This window comes from Barbus barbus (assembly GCF_936440315.1).
Source record: "Barbus barbus genome assembly, chromosome: 7".
NCBI classification, from domain to species: domain Eukaryota; kingdom Metazoa; phylum Chordata; class Actinopteri; order Cypriniformes; family Cyprinidae; genus Barbus; species Barbus barbus.
Genome location: NC_136735.1, coordinates 13,995,099 through 14,013,172, shown reverse-complemented (window position 1 = coordinate 14,013,172; position 18,074 = coordinate 13,995,099). Strand labels below are relative to the sequence as shown.

Sequence of the window (18,074 nt, the reverse complement as noted above, 5' to 3'; positions counted from 1 at the left end):
TTTAATCTTCAGTGATGCTGAACTTGCTAAGCCAGCTGTGTGTCATCATCTTACCCAAACATTGGAGTGTCCGTGCTCAACTAAACTAGCCATAAGGCAGAGGCGGTATCATGCAGGTGAACCGAGCAATGGTGTAATGATTCAGTTCGACTCCCAAGACAAGACGATGCTCACCCGACTGGCCAATAGGAACGTGGCCCCGCCCATGACACAATTCTCACAGTGAAAGCAAAATCTGACACGAGAGCAAGAAATTGCATCGAGAGCAAAGAAAAGCGTTTTGAGAAAAACACTTTTTTTTTTTTTAGAGAAAATGATTTCACACTGATAGCAAAAAATATATATTTGAAAAAAATTCAAATGTATATTTTTTTATGTTCTATGAGAAAATACTTTCTCTCAAAACTTTTTTTAGTCTCAAATATTATTATTTTTTGCTATTGGTATGAAAACCTTTTCTCTCAAATATTTTTTTTTCTCTCATGAAATGCTTTTTTGCTATCAGTGTGATAACTTTTTCTCTCAAACTTTTTTTTTTCTCTCGGATCATTTATTTTCGCGCATGTAATAAAGACACAATTCTCTCTCCATACGTGGCGTGATGTGGAAGCGGAAGTGAAAGTGAAAGAACCCGTTGTTTCGAATGTTCCGTCGACCAATGAGACGCTCCGCTGTTTCACTTCCGCGGTCTGCTTCTCGATGACGTTTGTGCGTCATTCTATAAAACACGAAAGCAGGGTTTCTGGAGTGGTTCAAATGTCCAAAATCACCGCCTTGTTCTTAATAAGATGAAGAGAGTAGATCTAAAACAAAACAAAACATGATGACAGTTTGTGCGTAGTTCCAGGTCGGGATTTTATAACACGAGGGATCTTTAGAGGATTATCGGCTGCCTGCCTCCCTTACAGGTAACCTTAAATACCTAAACGACTTCAAAGCAGAAGTATTCATTTATAAATCTGTTTACAAATAGATAGATTCTACATGATATTTTGTCTGTGTTGCGTTGAAACATAATAAACGTCCAAATCTCTCACTTTATGTAAGTAAATGTACGGTTTATTCATTATCTTTTATCCTTAATCTTTATTATGATATGCACTGATATAATATTTCTTGGTTTATATGGAATTTTTGTGGAAGATGAGCCAAGTAAAGAGAGAGCACGTTGTGTCCCATTGCAGAGTGAATCATCATGGCTCAAACTCAATTCCTGGAGGGCCACAGCTCTGCACAGTTGAGCTCCAACCCTAATCAAGCACACCTGATCCAGCTAATCAAGCTCTTCAGGATCACTAGAAACCTCCAAGCAGGAATTGAGTTTGAGACCACTGTTCTAGTCTACAGGGATCTGCAAGGCTTCACTCACTGCATTGCTACTAAGCACTTCACTAACCCAATGTTGTCAGTTCTATGACCACAACACCTGCAAATCTGAAAAAAGAAATGTTTCTTGCTGTCCATCTTAACTGTTTTGATGTTTGGTTGTTTTTACCACACAGGCTAATGAGTTTTCCAGAGTTGGGTATAGCGTAACGCGTTACAGTAATCTAATTACTTTTCCTGGTAACGCAGTAAATTAATGAGTTACATTTTAAATTTATGTAATGTGATTACAATTAATTATATCAATAAAATTACGTTACTTAAGTTACAAATGCAGTGTTAAAAAATGTTTTGCGCGTCAGTATTCCCTTTAATAAATCACCGGAGAATGCGAGCTAAAATGAGAGTCCTACAACATTTAGATGCATTGAAAGGTTGCCTATCATATTTCAAAATGTTACACTCGACATATTTTAGTCTGACATAATAGTTTGGGAAAAGTTCAACGAATGCGTACAAATTTGTGTTCCAGTAAAACTAATAAAGTAAAAAAAAAAAATAACTTGTCAGAATGAGATCAACCGCATCGGCATCACAATTCAAGGTTTAGTCCTCACAGCCAGTCTTCTTCCAAAAACGAAAAGTATACCCAAGATGAACTTGAAGCTTTCTACAGAGGTGACATGAGCGTTTACATGTTCGCAGGTCTCAAGCTTGGTTTCGCGTGGATGATTATCTTTTAGAGCGCGATGGGCATGATCAGTGAGCTCAGATGGGAAAGACATAAGACCTATGAGTTTCATAGGGATTATTTTATCAGAGAATATTTGTTTTCGACATGACTGACTTTTAATAATAGACGCTTGAAGCTTTCTTTAGCGTAGATGTACTGTATTTCTCATGTCTAGTGACTCGTTTCAGGAAGATAGTCAAGGAGCATGAGAATGCAGAAAGCGCATCCTATTTGTTTTCCATTTTACAAAACCAAATAAAAAGTTTTGTTGATATTGGGAGTGAATCAGGGTATACAAATAATAGGCCTACTTATGTATTTTTTCAGTGAATATGAAATGAATGAAAGAACTATGTATTTTTTTAGGTTTGAAATCTTAAAGTAAAGTTAACTTGAAAGTAACTAAAGTAATTAGTAATCTGATTACTTTTTAAATGCAGTAATCAGTAATGTAATCAAATTAAAATTAAGGAAGTAATTAGTAATTTGTAGTCGATTACTTTTTTTTTTTTTTTTTTTTTTTTTTTTTTTTTTTTTTTTTTTTTAGTAACTTACCCAACACTGGAGTTTTCTATGTGAGACCGAATGTCCAGTACATTTTAAATCTTCACTGTATTGTATTCTGTTCAGCATCAAGATGCCAGTGGACAGAATGAGAATGCGCCCCTGGTTGGAGCAACAGATCGAGAGTGGGCAAATTCAAGGTCTTCACTGGGTCAATGAGGTGAGGGTAGAAATCTGACATCAAATTCTAATTCATTAATTTTAAGAAGAGTATTTTCATGCTGGGAATATATAGTTATATAAATCTTGCCACACACTGAAGGGGTTTATTCTGTGATAACAACTGGCTATTACCTGACTACTTGCAGCACAAGTAAATATATAGCCTCGAAATGATGATTTGAAATTTAAATATTTTATTGGCTCTTTAAACGCAAGGCTTCTACAAAGAAAAGCAGTTCCTAACAAATGGCTTTGAACAGACAAAATTCAGACGACAGACATTTAAGGCATAATGTACAGTCATATCACTATTCGTAATGACACAGCTTTTCACGAAGTAAAGAAGAGGACAGAAAATGTTATTTGAAAAGAAAGTGGTGTAAAATCGTACCAGATTATTATCTTAAATCCATTGCAGCAAACAAAACAATCATTCTGGCAATAAGAGGAACACTTTGACAATATTGCTGGCTGCAGGCCTGAAGTCTTCCAGTTTGATTTTTCAGTAAATACATAAAAAAAAAATTAAGCACAAGGTGACAACAATTGAGTTTGAATAAAACTAAAGTGAGCGTGGCAGTGGGATATCTTGCTTCAAATACCCGGATGAGCAGTGCATTATTTAATGTTGCTAAGGATGACAGTTGTTATTGAGAAATAACACACTGACCAATAATGTAACAATTGACTAATCGGAATCAAGTATTCCAGAGAGCCATGTATTAAATCTATATTTATGAATTAATAAATAACCCATGGGAAAGAATTCTTAATTTACATGCCATGTGCAGAACTTTATATCTGTACAAGTTAAGTTTGAATGTGACTCATGTGACAGTTTGCGTCTTTACTCATACATTGTGAAAATTATCTTGTAATTTTTAGCGTGTTTGACATGTTACACATCGTACATGGATTGAGTAATGGTACACTGTTAAAATGTTTCCATTTACAGGAGAAAAAGATATTTCAGATACCATGGATGCATGCAGCCAGACATGGATGGGATTTGGAAAAGGATGCACCTTTATTTATGAACTGGGCCATTCACACAGGTAGCTATTGAAAGAGCTGTTGCCCATTGTCTCTTGTATAAAGAATGAGACTAACTGCTTTAAAGGTCAAAATTGTAATTTCAGCAATACCATGCATTGGAGTTGATTCTGCTTTTGTATATAGCTTTGAATGCATCTCTGTTGGTTGTACTGGTTTGTAACTCCATTTTGTTGTATATTATTTTGATTCAGTTGTTACTGAATTATGTTTCATACAGGAAAGTATCGTCCAGATATTGACAAACCAGACCCTAAGACGTGGAAGGCAAATTTCCGCTGTGCTATGAATTCTCTACCAGACATTGAGGAAGTGAAAGATAAAAGCATGAAGAAAGGAAGCAATGCCTTCAGAATGTACAGAATGCTTTCCTCACATGAAAAAGCTGTTAAGAAAGGTATTTGCAGTCATGTATTAAACACATTTTTGCTCATATACAGTTGCTAAAAAAATCTCAAAAAATGTGAATATTGTGAGTTTTTTTTGGTAACTTATTTCAAAAAGTGGATCTTTCATATATTCTAGATTCATTACATGTAAAGTAAAACATTTCAAGTTTTTTTTTGTTTTAATTTTGATGATTAGAGTTTACAGCTCATGAGTCAAATATCCAGCATCTCAAAATATTAGGATATTTCCTAAGATCAATCAAAAAAAGGGTTTGCAATACAGAAAAGTTCAAGTTCTTTAAAATGATAATTTACGCCCTCGATACTTGGTCGGGGCTCCTTTTATAGCACAAACTCCAGCATCAGTGAGGTGTGGCATGGAAGTGATCAGCCTGTGGCTCTGCTGAGGCACTATTGAGCCTTCAGCTCGTCTGGATTGTTGGAACGACTGTTTCTCATCTTTCTCTTAAAAATATCCCATAGATTCCATATGGGGTTCAGGTCAGGCATGTTGGCTAGCCAATCAAGCACAGTAATATCATGGTCAGCAAACCACTTAGAAGTGGTTTTGGCACTGTGGGCAGGAAAAGGAAATCAGCATCTCCATAAAGCTTGTCAGCAGATGGAAGCATAAAGTGCTCTAAAATCTCCTGGTAGACGGCTGCATTGACTTTGGACTTGATAAAACACGATGGACCAACACCAGCAGACGTCACGGCCCCCCAAATCATCACTGACTTCAGAAACTTCACACTGGACTTCAAGCAGCTTGGAGCCTCTCCAGTCTTCTTCCTGACTCCAGACCTTGATTTCCAAATGAAAAGCAAAATTGACTTTTATCTGAAAAGAGGACTTTGGACCACTGAGCAACAGTCCAGTTCTTTTTCTCCTTAGCCCAGGTAAGATGTTTCTGTTTCAGAAGTGGCTTGGTAGCCCTTTTCCTGAAGACGTCTGAGCGTGGTGACTCTTGATGCACTTACTCCAGCTTCAGTCCACTCCTTGTGAAGCTCTCCCAAGTGTTTGAATTGGCTTTGCTTGACCATATTCTCAAGCTTTTAGTCATCCTTTTGCTTGTGCACCTTTTCCTACCCAATTCTTCCTTGCAGTCAACTTTGCATTTAATGTGCTTTGATACAGCACTCTGTAAACAGCCACCCCTTTCAGTAATGACCCTCTGTGACTTACCCTCTTTGTGGAGGGTGTCAATGATCGTCTTCTGGACCATTTCCAAGTCAGCAGTCCTCCCCATTATTGTGGTTTCAAAGAACAAGAGATACCCGAAAGTTATACTGTAGGGATGGTCATTTAATGAAACTCAAATGTAAATATTCTAATATTTTGAGATACTGGATTTTTGACTTTCATTAGCTGTAAGCTCTAATCATCAAAATTAAAACACAAACTTTTGAAATGTTTTACTTTACATGTAATGATCTACAATATATAAAAGTTTCACTTTTTGAAATAAGTTACCCAAAAAAATGAACTCTTTCACAATATTCAAATTTTTGGAGATGCACCTGTATTTATTAATGTCAATGTACATTGTTTTATTCTGGTGTAGAAATTCTAATGATGACATTAAGATTTTCTAAATGCATATTGTCTTTTTTCAGGGAAGAAAAAGATGGACCTGGAGCAAAGAGCAAAAGTAGGAATGCATGAATCTACACTCAAACAACAGTGCACATTTCTGAGTATAGCAAATCAGCTCACACCTATGTTTGATTCCTTTAGCGGGTTTTTCAGAAACGGAAAGCTGGCATTCCCAGAAAATATAAAATGACAAAAGATCAAAGTGAAGTGAACCTAATGGAAGAAACTACACCGGACAGCACTGTGCTATTTACTGGTAAATAACCAAATCATGCCTTTTTTTCCATCCAATTAAATAACGCAACAATGGAGGCAGCATTAGAAAACTAACTTGTCTATAGTGGTCCCAAACATAAAATCAAGTAAGCCCTTAACCCGTAACCACTTAAAATGCATTTGGTTCAGTGCATTGGATTAAATGTATCCAATTTTTGAATCAAAAAGTGGTATTGATAAACAAGTTATGCTAAAACTCAGAACTAACTTTTATTTAAACCTTTATTGAATTTTTAACCAACTGGTCTCAATGTAATGTTTTTGTATAAAAGCAAACTTCTTTTTCTTTAATGTTTTGCTAAAACAGATATGTCTTTAAAGTAAATGCCAAATGATTTCACATTTTATGACATTCATTATTCATACATTTTTCTTAAGGTTGGCTTAAAGGGACAGTTTACCCAAAAACGAAAATTCTGTCATTTTACTCACCCTCAAATTTTTAAATATTTTAACGAATCTTGGTAACTAGTTTCTGTTCCCAATTGACTATAGTATTTTCTGTGGAAGTCCAGTAGGTACCCACAACCGTTTGGTTATTCGCATTGTTACATGTTACCCATTGGCTCAATCTTTAGGAAATTCGATGTGTCATATCATTGCTATGCCGATGATACTCAGCTTTACATACCACTTAAGTGCAATGACAAGTCTGCTTTACATCAACTTACAGCCTGTCTCTAAGAATTGAAAGCATGGCTCACTAATAATTTTCTGCATTTGAATGACGATAAAACAAATTATTCTGTTTAGGCCTAATGAGAAATTAGAAAATAGGCCTAAAAAGAAAGCCTGAGCACTGTTGACCTGGGTTCACTCTCCCCGTATTACTCTTCTGAGGTCAAGGATCTGGGATTCATACTGGACAGTGAACTAAAGCTGAATAAACAAATTAATTCTACTGTGAGTGCCAGTTTTTACCATCTGCGAAGATTAGCAAAAGTCAAACCCTTCCTGAGTAGGAGGAGTTTTGAGATTATAATTCATGCTGTTATTTCTTCGCGACTCGATTACTGTAACTCGTTATATTATGGGCTGCCTGTTGCAGCTATTCATCGTTTACAACTGGTTCAAAATGCGGCTGCTCGTTTGCTCACAGGCAGTCGCAGAAGTAATCATATCACGCCTATCTTGCGTTCATTGCACTGGTTACCGGTTAGCTGTCGTATTCAATTTAAAATTCTGCTATTTGTGTACAAAGCTCTGAACAACCTTGCTCCTTCATATCTTTCTGAGTTGATTGTTGTACACAATCCAGCTAGATCGCTTGGGTCACAGACTAAGCAACTGCTTTTGGTTCCTAGAACTAGATTGAAATGTAGGGGTGATAGAGCCTTTGCTGTTGCTGGCCCCAAACTATGGAACAACTTGCCTTTGTATATCAGAACAGCTTCTTCAGTGGCTGAGTTTAAACGTCTATTAAAGACCTATCTATTTTCCCATGCTTTTAACTGTTTTTCTGATGATGTGTTTATCTATTGTCTGATTGGGTCAATGTGACTGTGTACAGCACTTTGGTAAACTAAGGTTGTTTTAAAGTGCTTTATAAATAAATTTGAATTTGATACAGGTTTGGAACAACTGCAGGTTGACAACTTTCATTTTTGGGTGAACTATCCCTTTAAGTATGCAAATACTTTTTTGCTAATTCACTGTATATCAACTGGCATGCACTGTAGGACTTCAATAATACTACATCTAACATGTTAGTACAATGAGTACAGATAAGTACAATGTATTTTAGTAGAAATGTTAAGGATAAATTCTCTAAATTAACCGCGCTTATTCATCAACACAGAGCAGGAGAGCTCCCCTGTGCCCGTGTCATCTTTGAGGGAGATGGCTGTAGCTGAATTACCTGATGTGTGTGCTGTTGTTGAGGTGGCAACGGAGAATGAAGAACCTGCGTTTAGCTCCACTGAAGTGTGTCTGCCTCTCCAGGACTCCCATGTTTCATCCAACAGTGGTAGGGTTCTTTATTTGCATTCAGCTTTACTGTCTTTGTGCTGTTCACCACAAGAATGATAAATTACATATTACTGTTACTGTATTATGTTATTGTTGGCCACAAACACAGCTGGATATCATCATTATGAATTGAATTCTGTACTTTGCCTCAACAGAGAGTGACACAGAGAGCACATACAGCGAAGACGACTTAGTACAGGTATGGATGAAAATTGGGACAAATTCCAAGGAAGGATATCTTCCTTTTTAAAATGCAGTATTCCCTTTTCATATTTTACATACAAGTTAAGCTCTTAGATCTTATGATGTTGTGTTTTTGGTAACAGCCAGTTACAGCCATTGGGTTCAAGATTGGGTTCAGTATGATTGTTTAAAAAAACAAATCATGAGGTAAAACTTTTATTTTGAGGACTAATTGTGTCTATTAACTAGCTGCTTATTAGCATGCATATTGGCATATATTAGTACTAATACATATTAATGCAGGGCTCGCAAAATCGCTAGCCCGACGTCCCGGGGCTATTGTGTTTTCCAGTCGGGCTACCAAAATGTATCACTGTCCTGCCTGACGGGCTATCTTAAATACAGGGCTCCCACACAATGTTCCCTCTAAGCTGAGCGCGGCAGAAGAAATAATGTGCCTCGCGCACACAAAAATGAGTTTGGAAGCCATTTGATTGAATGCCGCCAGTAGAAGGGAAAGAATAATAATGCTCGGGCAAACCGCTATAGAGCTGATGATTAAGTGCTGGAATTAAGAAAAGGATGGGTAACAAAACTCTGAAACGTGTACAGTCACACACAAGAGTATTGTACAAACTGTACTTCATAACCATGTTTAGACAGCTATAGAAGAATTCATATGTTCACGGTTTTTTAATATTTAACTTACAGATCTCAGCTTAAGTTTTGATAATATATTATGTTAGGGCTATATTATAAACCTGATAAATTATTGACCTTGTTTTTGAGTCTTTGACTTTGAGTCTCTTGTGCATCAAGGCTGTATTCATTTCAAAAATACAGAAAAAACTGTGATATAGTGAAATATTATTGCAGTTTCTAATATTGGTTTCCTATTTTAATACCTATACTATAAAATAGCATTTATTACTGAGATCAAAGCTGAATTTTCAGCATCATTACGCCAGCAGTGTCCCATGATCCTTCAGAAATCATTCTAATATACTGATTTATTATCTGTGTTGAAACTGTTGTGCTGCTTAAATACTTAAATATTTTTTTGGAACCTGTTACTTTTTTCTTTGATTAATAAAATGTTTAAAAGAACAGCATTTATTCAAAATAGAAATATTTTCTAACAATAGAAGTCTTTTACTATCAATTTTATCCATTTAACACATCCTTGCTGAATAAAGTTTATAACTTTCTTTAAACTTTTTTTTAAAGTATCTTTAAAAAAAAGAAAGAAAAAACATTCTGACCCCAAACTTTTGAATAGTTTATATTGTAACACAAAATCTCTATTTCGACTAAACACTGCTCTTTTTAACTTATTTTTTTTAAATATCACAGGTCCCAAAAAATACAGTATATAAAAAAATAAAAAAGCAGTACAACTGTTTCTAACATTGATTAAAAATCAGCATATTAAAATGATTTCTAAAGGATCATGTGACACTGAAAATACTGCTTTACTTCACAGGAATTAATAAAATTTTAAAGTATATTAAAATATAAAACATTTATTTTAAATTACAATAATATTTCACAATATTATTTTGTGAAATAATTTTATCAAATAGATACAGCCTTGATGAGCATAAGAAACTTCTTTAAAAATACTTTTTTGATGCAAACTTTTGAACTGCAGTGTATTGTACAGTAAAAATGTGTTCTCGGGTAACCTAATATGTACATCATTTAGTTACATCAAGCGTCAAATCAAATATAAATAGCACACTGCAGATGAATAGGGTAAAAAAAATAACTAATAGTTATCACCTTACCTAGTTGATTGATTACATTAATAATTGCAAAAAAATTTTGTATTACAAGCTTTCTAAAATGTTAGGTTTAAATATGCAAATTATGCATTATTTAATGAAATATGTGCTAATTTGCATACATTTCTAGAACAAAAATCTAAACGCTGGATGAAGTTGGTTTCAAAATTCTTATTTAATTTTATTGACATTAGAGTCGAGTGTTTACAGAGGGAATTTTGGGTATCTCATTTTGTCACTCCGTAATTCAGAAAATACTTAGAACAGACAGAAAACAAATTTTCTAAAATTTTGGGGGAATAAAATGTTGTATATAAATCGAGCAAATTATATATGAACAAATCCCTCTGTAAAAACCTTCAGGATATAGACCGGAATAAAGATGTAACGTTTGGTGTGTGTAAGTGCTACTGAAGTGGAGATATATGGCTCAATAGGAGAGAAACGGCCTTTTAAAATAATTGTAATTGAAAATAAAATTGTAATTGAAATCTATTGACACAAATAGATAAAGTGCTATAGAAGAAACGCTTAACAGTGTCTTTAGATGTTTTCTTTCCACTAGTCTGAAAAAATACTTTATGAAAAACTAAAAAGCCCAAAATCTTTGACAGGTGCATGAAAAAACTGTGTTTTTGCCTGCAGTGTCTCCCCTTAAAGTTAAAAGTTACTCACTTTTTTGTGTGCATGCTGTACAGGTCTGGTATAAACAATGCTTTTGCTCAGGTGCCCGAATGTCCGGCCAATAGAGAAAAGTTTATTTTAGAGAAAGGATAGTTTTAAATGCGTTAAATGGTATAAGAAATAATTTTTCAAATTGCCTTACATAGATTTTTAAGAATTCTGCAGATACCTTGTAAATCGTAAAATAAAACTCTTTCCTTGATATTCCTTTATTTGTGTATTGAAAATGTTTTTGATTGACATTTATGGTCTTTATTTTATTTGGGCTAGTTAAATAAATTTTCGGGCTACCAAAATCTGAAGAGTACCTGCTCGAAGGGCTACCAGGGATTTAGAAATTTTGCCAGCCCTGTAATGCCTTACTCTGCATTACCACATTTTAGATCCCTAAGCTCTAGACTAGAGCAAATAGTTTGAAAAGCAAAATAGTTACTAGTAAAAATGGGCCTCCAAACTAAAGTGTGACCAAATGTGAATACTTCTATTCGGCAAGGATGCATTAAATTGATGTGACGGTATTCAAATAGAATCCTGAATATGTATCATGGTTTCCACAAAAATATGAAGCAGCACAACTGTTTTCAATATTGACAATGACAAATGTTTCTTCAGAACCGAATCAGCATAATAGAATGATTTCTGAATCAGCATGTGACACTGAAGACTGGAGTAATGGCTGATGAGAGTTCAGCTTTGCCATCACATTAATATGTATTTAAATTAATAGTTATTTTAAGTTAATGATATTTCACAATGTCATTGTTTTTACTGTATTTTTTTAAATTAACATAAATTCAGTCCTGGTGAGCATAACATCAAAAACATTTAAAAAAATCTTACTGAACCCAAATCTTTGAACAGTACTGTACATTTGGGGATTTTCTTTGTTCCCCCTGCAGCTTCCCCAGGACTTGTCTTTAAAAGCTTCACCAAGATCAGCATGTAATTCTGTGTTAAGGATCCCATCATCAGCTCAGTCCTCGCCAAACACATTTTTAGCATCAACAAAAATAAATTTCAAAGTGACCAGCTGCAGAGAGGACTCGCCCCTAATTGCATACAACACTCCTCCCTGGTTTCCGTGCCTTTTTAATTTCCAAAAAGTCACAGACAAGGAATCCTCAAGTACTTCCCCCTCACCAGATCTCACCAGCAGCCCGACTTCTCAGGCAAGTATGATCGCTAAAGCGGTTGACCTCTCTGTTGCAAAACACAAAACACTACAGTGAAGATACTTTAACAACCCGCTGCTGTTTAGCTGATATACCCACAACCCATTATTCAGCATTAATCGAGTACTCTCAGGTGCAAGATTTCCCTCAAGTATTATCCTGTATTCGTGTTCAGCTTTTAAAACCAAACAGAATTCCAAGCTATCTGAATCCATTATACTATTATATTTCTGAAATATTTTGCAACACACTACCTCATTCTCATAACGGTGTTAAATCTGTAACTTGTATAACTACCTCACGGATGTGACACTTGATCACAGAAGTTGTCAGTGTAAGCTAGTTATAATGCAGCATTGGGAGAATATGCTTGTTTTAATTTTGCATTGGAGTGACATTTTCATACTTGTCGACAGCAGATGTAATAAATCAAAGAATGAAATGGAATCATTACATTTTTAAGGGGAATCTGCATGTATATTTTTCTACAGGGTACTATAGCACAATATTGAGTTTTTTTTTTTTTTTTTTTCTTCAAAGAAATGTGTAAGGTTTTGTACACTTTCATATGAAATTGTCATGTCTGAATGTACTGATTTAGCAAATTTGACATGTTCGTCAATAACATGTTCTTCATAACAGAATTATTGAACGGACTGTCTGGAAGCATTGTTTTACTTGAGGTTTAGCTCTCCCGTGTCTGTAGGGCTATAAATACTTGAATAGAGACTCACTAATTAGAGTTGTGTATTAACTTGTCAAAACATTCTCAAATGTGTTCTGAAAGCCTGTTGTTTTAATGTAAGGAGATTTTTGCTTTAGTTTTTGAATTAACTTTTTATACAACAGACACTCATTTGCATAATGAATAAATGCAGTACAGAAACTTAAAAGCAAATATAAAAACAGGTTTATTGTAGTGTCATAATGATTAAAAAATTACACAATACAAAGTGTTTTCAATACTCATTTTTGTATGATGTACATTAAAACAGTGGTTCAAAGTGTTAGTAGTGGTACTAGTTAAAAATATGTGCAGTAGAAAAGTAAGTCACTTGCTGATGCATCTTACCTTGATTTTACAATAGAGGGATAAGTCAAAACGCTTTACAACTCAGACTGTATGTGTATGCAGTGGCCTAAATGATAAATTGCATTCTTGGTTTTCTCCTATTGAGATTTTCATTCTTAATGTCATTTGTTTTGTCTGTGATTTTAATTTGTATTACACAAGGCTAAAGGTGTACAATTTCATGTTATTAATTGTGCTATATTCCTGACAAAACTGTACATCTATAACAAGCTTATTATAATACTCCTTGCTCAATCCCAAGTATGTTTCACTGAATTGAGAACCTATAACACTGTAGCACAGCTGATCTAAAACATCTCAATCAGATGTAACTTCAAATGCTATATAGACAGATGTTTTAAAAGAAGAGTTCATCCAAAAATGAAAAAACAAAATCACTCTCCCTCAAGCCATGTGAGATGTAGATAAGTTTGTATCATCATCTGAACAAACATGAGCATTACATCACTTGCTCACCTCTGCAGTGAATGGGTGCCATCAGAATAAGTGTCCAAACAGCTGTTAACAACGCAATCCACAAGACTCCAGTCCATCTATTAATGTCTTGTGAAGGGAAAAGCTGAATGTTTGTAATAAATCCATAAATAAAACATTAACAAAACGCTGCTTTTGGCCAAAATATGAGTCCGTAACACACAACAGCACTTTTTCAGTAAAAACTCCATCCCCTGTTGTTCTCTCAAAATCCACTGACCTATTTGTTTAGAATGGTTTTGGACCTTTCCTTTGTAAACAGTGCTTGATCTATGCATATTTCTGAGCACAGGTCAAGCACCATTTACAAGCAAAAAGTGTCAAAAACTGTTTTAAACAAACATGGATTTTGATGCAGGAGGACAACAGGGGATGGACGTGTTCACTGCAGGAAGCATTATAATGGATTATGGCTTTATTACAGTCTGTGCCTTCTTTTGTAGTATATTGTTGCAATTGACACTCTTAAATCAGTTTTTTTTTTCTGTAGAGGTTATACTTAGACCTGTGTACAGACTGGCTTTTTCCAAAAATGTAGAAATTGTTTAGAAAACCACTAGTAACTGAGATTGTAAGAGTAGGTCATCCCCTTACTTCGTTTTAGGGGGTTTGAAATGGTGGGCAATCCAGACCAGCAGTTTGGATGATGCAAAGAAAAAACGTTTACTTCTCAAAGTACGGCAAATAAAAGAACTTGAATCCTCTTCGTCCCTGAACTGCACAGCTTATATAGATCACGTGATAGACTGAAACAAAAAAGGGAAGAGCAAGAGTTACTTTGCTGTTTATCTCTAGCATTTTTCTTTAAGCAATTCTGTCTCTTAAAGCCGTGATCTTCCATTGCATGGATTACAATGACAGCTTCACAATTCATAAAACTATATTATCTTAAGTTACAAAACCCACTATTGAGATACACACTGGAAAAGTGGACTCTATAAAAAAATTATTATACATTAGATCTTACCACCAGGAATGAAGAGAAGAAATCCAGGAACAAAGAAAATTGCACTTGAAACACCTTTAAAAAAGGCATAAATACATGGGTTACATTATTCTGCTGGACAAAACTGGCATAAAACCAACTGGTGTTTTAGATTGTCAGAAGGTGGAGTTATCATTGTTTTTAAGGCATTCAGAGCACTGATTTAAGTGATATGCTTCACTTATAATTAGCTGAACGAGTTTGTGTGCTAACTCAATACAATAATGTCCGTTAGTTATTTACAACCAATGCCAACATGGCAGGTCTTACCTGCGTGAGGGTTTAACTGCATGACAATGCCTGTGAAGATCAAAGCTGATAGAAAAGAGGAACAGGGAGGGGAAAGATAGGAAGGGGAGAGATAATACATTAACTAAACAGCTGACAGTAGCAATTTACCATCTATGCTCAAGATCAGACTTGACAGCAAGATAAACAAAGACAGCGCTTTACAAGTCAAACAGAAACATCAGTTCCCAGACACCTTCCCCCTGAGATCTGTAGTACTTAGGAAGATCAAAAACATCACAAACGGTATGATTGTCTCACCAACTCCAGTGATTAAGAGGAGGAATGAGGCAAGAATGACTCGTCTGTTCTTCTTCACCAGTGGGTGAGATGTCCACCTGGGAACAATCCACAGAGAACAAAGAATGAGGAAAGGAAAAGAACATCACAAACTATTTTAATTTACCCGACCATGGATTTTAGTTAATATCAGCTTAAAATCTCATACAAAAATATGTAAATAAAGGTGCGAGTTACCCGCAGCAGTGAGCAGACAGCTGTGTGACTGAGCTGAGTGTGCTGAATGACCACTGAGAGCTGCAGTAGGACAGAGTAGCAGGATCACTGGAACACAGACAGACACAAGGCTTGATATCAGGCTCTGACAAGTACTTGTACATCAACAAAAGCAAAGCAAAAAATTTTAAAGGCTTGTTTGTTTGGCTGTTGGTCACTTTTTGTCGTCTAATAAACAGTTAAGATGCAGGACTAGCCATTTAAAAATATCCTAGGTGTATTAAAAAAAAAGTAAAAAGACACAAACCGTTGTTATTTAAGCTATTTAAAATCTGCCATTTCTAACAACTGACAACTAGATTTTAGAAAAACTGGCATTTTTACCACTGATTAACTGGGATAAACTTGCAGTTTAAATTTCTAAAATTGGAAATATATTATGCATCCAGTAAATCCAAACAATACAATAAATACAAATATTCAGTGAAATTTTACTTCTAAAAAAGTCTAAACAATTTCGTATATACAGAGTCATACAAAAATGGAGTAAAAGTTTGTCCTAATAAAAATTATTGTCTCTTGACATTAAAATTGGGCAAATCAAAAATGTATCCATTTGTTTTTAGACAAAGTACCAATTGTACAAGAAATTATTTTCCTCTTTTTTTCCTTTTGGACAGTACTCTTAATTTATACAATAAATATTTTTCATGGTTTGTGAGATTTCTAAGCCCTGCTTATTTTTTATTTTTTTATCCTGCTTTTCAATCTGTCAACATTCTATCTATCAATATAATATAATTATAATACAATAACAATACAATGTTTATTATATCATTATAATACAATAATAATGACAGTGGAAAATGTACATTACACTGGCAAATCCATCATCACTGACAATTGCTGTTTATTACATATGAAGGTTTTTATGCTAGATATGAAGTGACTTTAATTACCGATTTGCAATTGGTGCAACATACCTTGAATTAAAACCTAAAACAACAATTTCTACATTAACGTTAAACTCTGCTTAATTAAACCTAATGAAGGTGCAACCGATCCTTCATTTTGTCCAATGCTGCTCATATTTTTACATCCGGTTAATTGCCTTGCTTTATGAGAATGTTCAAACTAAGAGTGTGACCTGCCAAACCTGATTTTGAAGAAGTTATTGAAAGAAGAGTTCACAGTGCCACCTAAGGGATCTTCATTTTCCAGGTTCTGTGGGTAAACACAAAATAAAGTTCAGTCACGTTTGCATGTAAAACACTCACAAAAAGAAAGCGGCCTGCATGTAAACACCCGACCTGATATTTCAGATTACTGTGTTCAGGAGTGCCAGTGGGTGCAGAAGTTTGAGTTTTGGCAAAAGAAAGAGGTCCAAACGTCATCTCTCCCCCGCCATCCTTCTCTCTCCCCTTCCAGTCCCCCACATCCTCTCCAGGGACCACACCTTCCTCCTCCCCCTCCAGGACAAATGCGTCATCGATTGTGAACTGTGTGCCCATAGCTACAGACCCTCAGATATTGGTTGGTTGTTAACTGGCAAGCACTGTGAAGTTGATAAACATGTTAGTTTAGTTACTGACCTTCTCATAATGCAGTGTGGTGCATTGACTGCCCTATAAAATTCCTTTACAATGTTTACTAATTTTATTTATTGATTGATTTTTACATCTGAATCCCTTTTCTACCACCAAACTATTGGGACACATTCCCTTCTTTAGATCAAAGCTGCTCAATGTAGCTAATGTACAGACCATTTCAAAGCGAATGGTTTACAACATTTTTACATCAAGTGTTTTATAAAGCAAATACAAAATGTTATTTTTTGTTTTTATTGTTTATTTAACTTTTGCTTAAAAAATCAGTTAAAAGTTGGTTGTATTAGGCAGATTCAGGTTTAGATGTAGAATAAATAGCTGAGTGTAACAGGAAGCATGTGACTAGCACGCTCTTCCGCTTGTTCTTAACAACAGATTGTTAGCATCCACCCCAAACAATGCACATCTTGCGCACTATAAATAAACTCCTTACATAAGATATGTAACTTTAAGTATGACATAATGATAAAATGTGCGTTTAAACCCCTTTAAGTGTTTGAAAATAACAGCTGTTTTGACGCGAAATGTCTACTGCTAATTTTACGAGTTTGTCCGAAGATTTAAAGAGTCGAACATCCCGTTATCAACACCAACAATATCGCAAAATCCTCTACTTACTGTCCACTACTCTTGATCCTCGTCAGTTACTCATAGATCTGTCTGCCACCATACTTTGATCACTTCCAAGGTATACAAGGCTTGTAAATCTGTTGAAATGAATTACTACTCGCCGGCTGAAAACTTTAACCCAAACTTTGCTAGTAACAGCTGCTTCTTTCTTGTGGGTCGAGTTTAAACAGACAACAGTAGCGGATGTCTCTTCAGCGACACCTGGAGGACTGGAGGACACAACAATTACTGTCGTACTTCAGAACGTGGAGCATTTTGATACATTTACAGAGGAATGATAAATGTATATTTATTTATTTTGTTGATTCTTACTGATATTTATTGTTATTATAATTTAATTTAGTAATTATTATGATCGATGTAACTTCAATTGTAAATATATGTTTAATAATACAATATAAGGAAACTGATAGGCGATGGTGAGCATGACTTGATTTGATTCATTGAGATATAATGAATTTTGATGGGTGAAAGTAGTGAAAAGCAGTTATTTAGACATTAGACACAAGGACATATTAGTTGCTTACAGCCCCAGTGTGTTTCTGAGAAATTAGCTGTTGCATTGTTAAAATGCGTTTAAGGTCCAGTGTCTTTTTCTTTGGTTCTAGCTGCATGGCTATTTTCCCTGCTTCCTTACAGTAACTGTATGTA

The 18,074-nt window shown here is 35.1% G+C and overlaps 2 protein-coding genes across 4 annotated transcripts; one reads left to right on the top strand and one right to left on the bottom strand.

Moving 5' to 3' along the window:
- Nucleotides 1-660: 660 nt before the first annotated feature.
- Nucleotides 661-13,215, top strand: LOC306873228 (interferon regulatory factor 2-like). Of its 3 annotated transcripts, XM_079422353.1 has the most exons (10): nucleotides 690-908; nucleotides 2,690-2,783; nucleotides 3,741-3,840; nucleotides 4,059-4,235; nucleotides 5,844-5,878; nucleotides 5,965-6,079; nucleotides 7,898-8,065; nucleotides 8,223-8,266; nucleotides 8,394-8,457; nucleotides 11,618-13,061. In XM_079422353.1, exons 2-9 carry the CDS (start codon nucleotides 2,697-2,699, stop codon nucleotides 8,439-8,441), a joined length of 774 nt encoding a protein of 257 aa, XP_079278479.1. In that variant the 5' UTR covers nucleotides 690-908; nucleotides 2,690-2,696; the 3' UTR covers nucleotides 8,442-8,457; nucleotides 11,618-13,061. The 3 variants fall into 3 exon arrangements, with proteins under 3 accessions (XP_079278477.1, XP_079278479.1, XP_079278478.1); XM_079422351.1 differs by lacking the exon at nucleotides 8,394-8,457 and having other exon boundaries at nucleotides 661-908; nucleotides 11,618-13,215; XM_079422352.1 differs by lacking the exon at nucleotides 8,394-8,457 and having other exon boundaries at nucleotides 699-908; nucleotides 4,033-4,235; nucleotides 11,618-12,823.
- On the bottom strand, nucleotides 12,784-17,608 carry LOC306873229 (transmembrane protein 134-like). The gene is made up of 8 exons (XM_079422354.1): nucleotides 17,412-17,608; nucleotides 16,497-16,741; nucleotides 16,343-16,410; nucleotides 15,208-15,294; nucleotides 14,992-15,068; nucleotides 14,713-14,757; nucleotides 14,425-14,478; nucleotides 12,784-14,203 (listed from the first exon to the last, which is right to left on the bottom strand). The coding sequence occupies exons 2-8, from the start codon at nucleotides 16,695-16,697 to the stop codon at nucleotides 14,121-14,123; spliced, it is 615 nt and encodes a 204-aa protein (XP_079278480.1). The 5' UTR covers nucleotides 16,698-16,741; nucleotides 17,412-17,608; the 3' UTR covers nucleotides 12,784-14,120.
- Nucleotides 17,609-18,074: the final 466 nt, after the last annotated feature.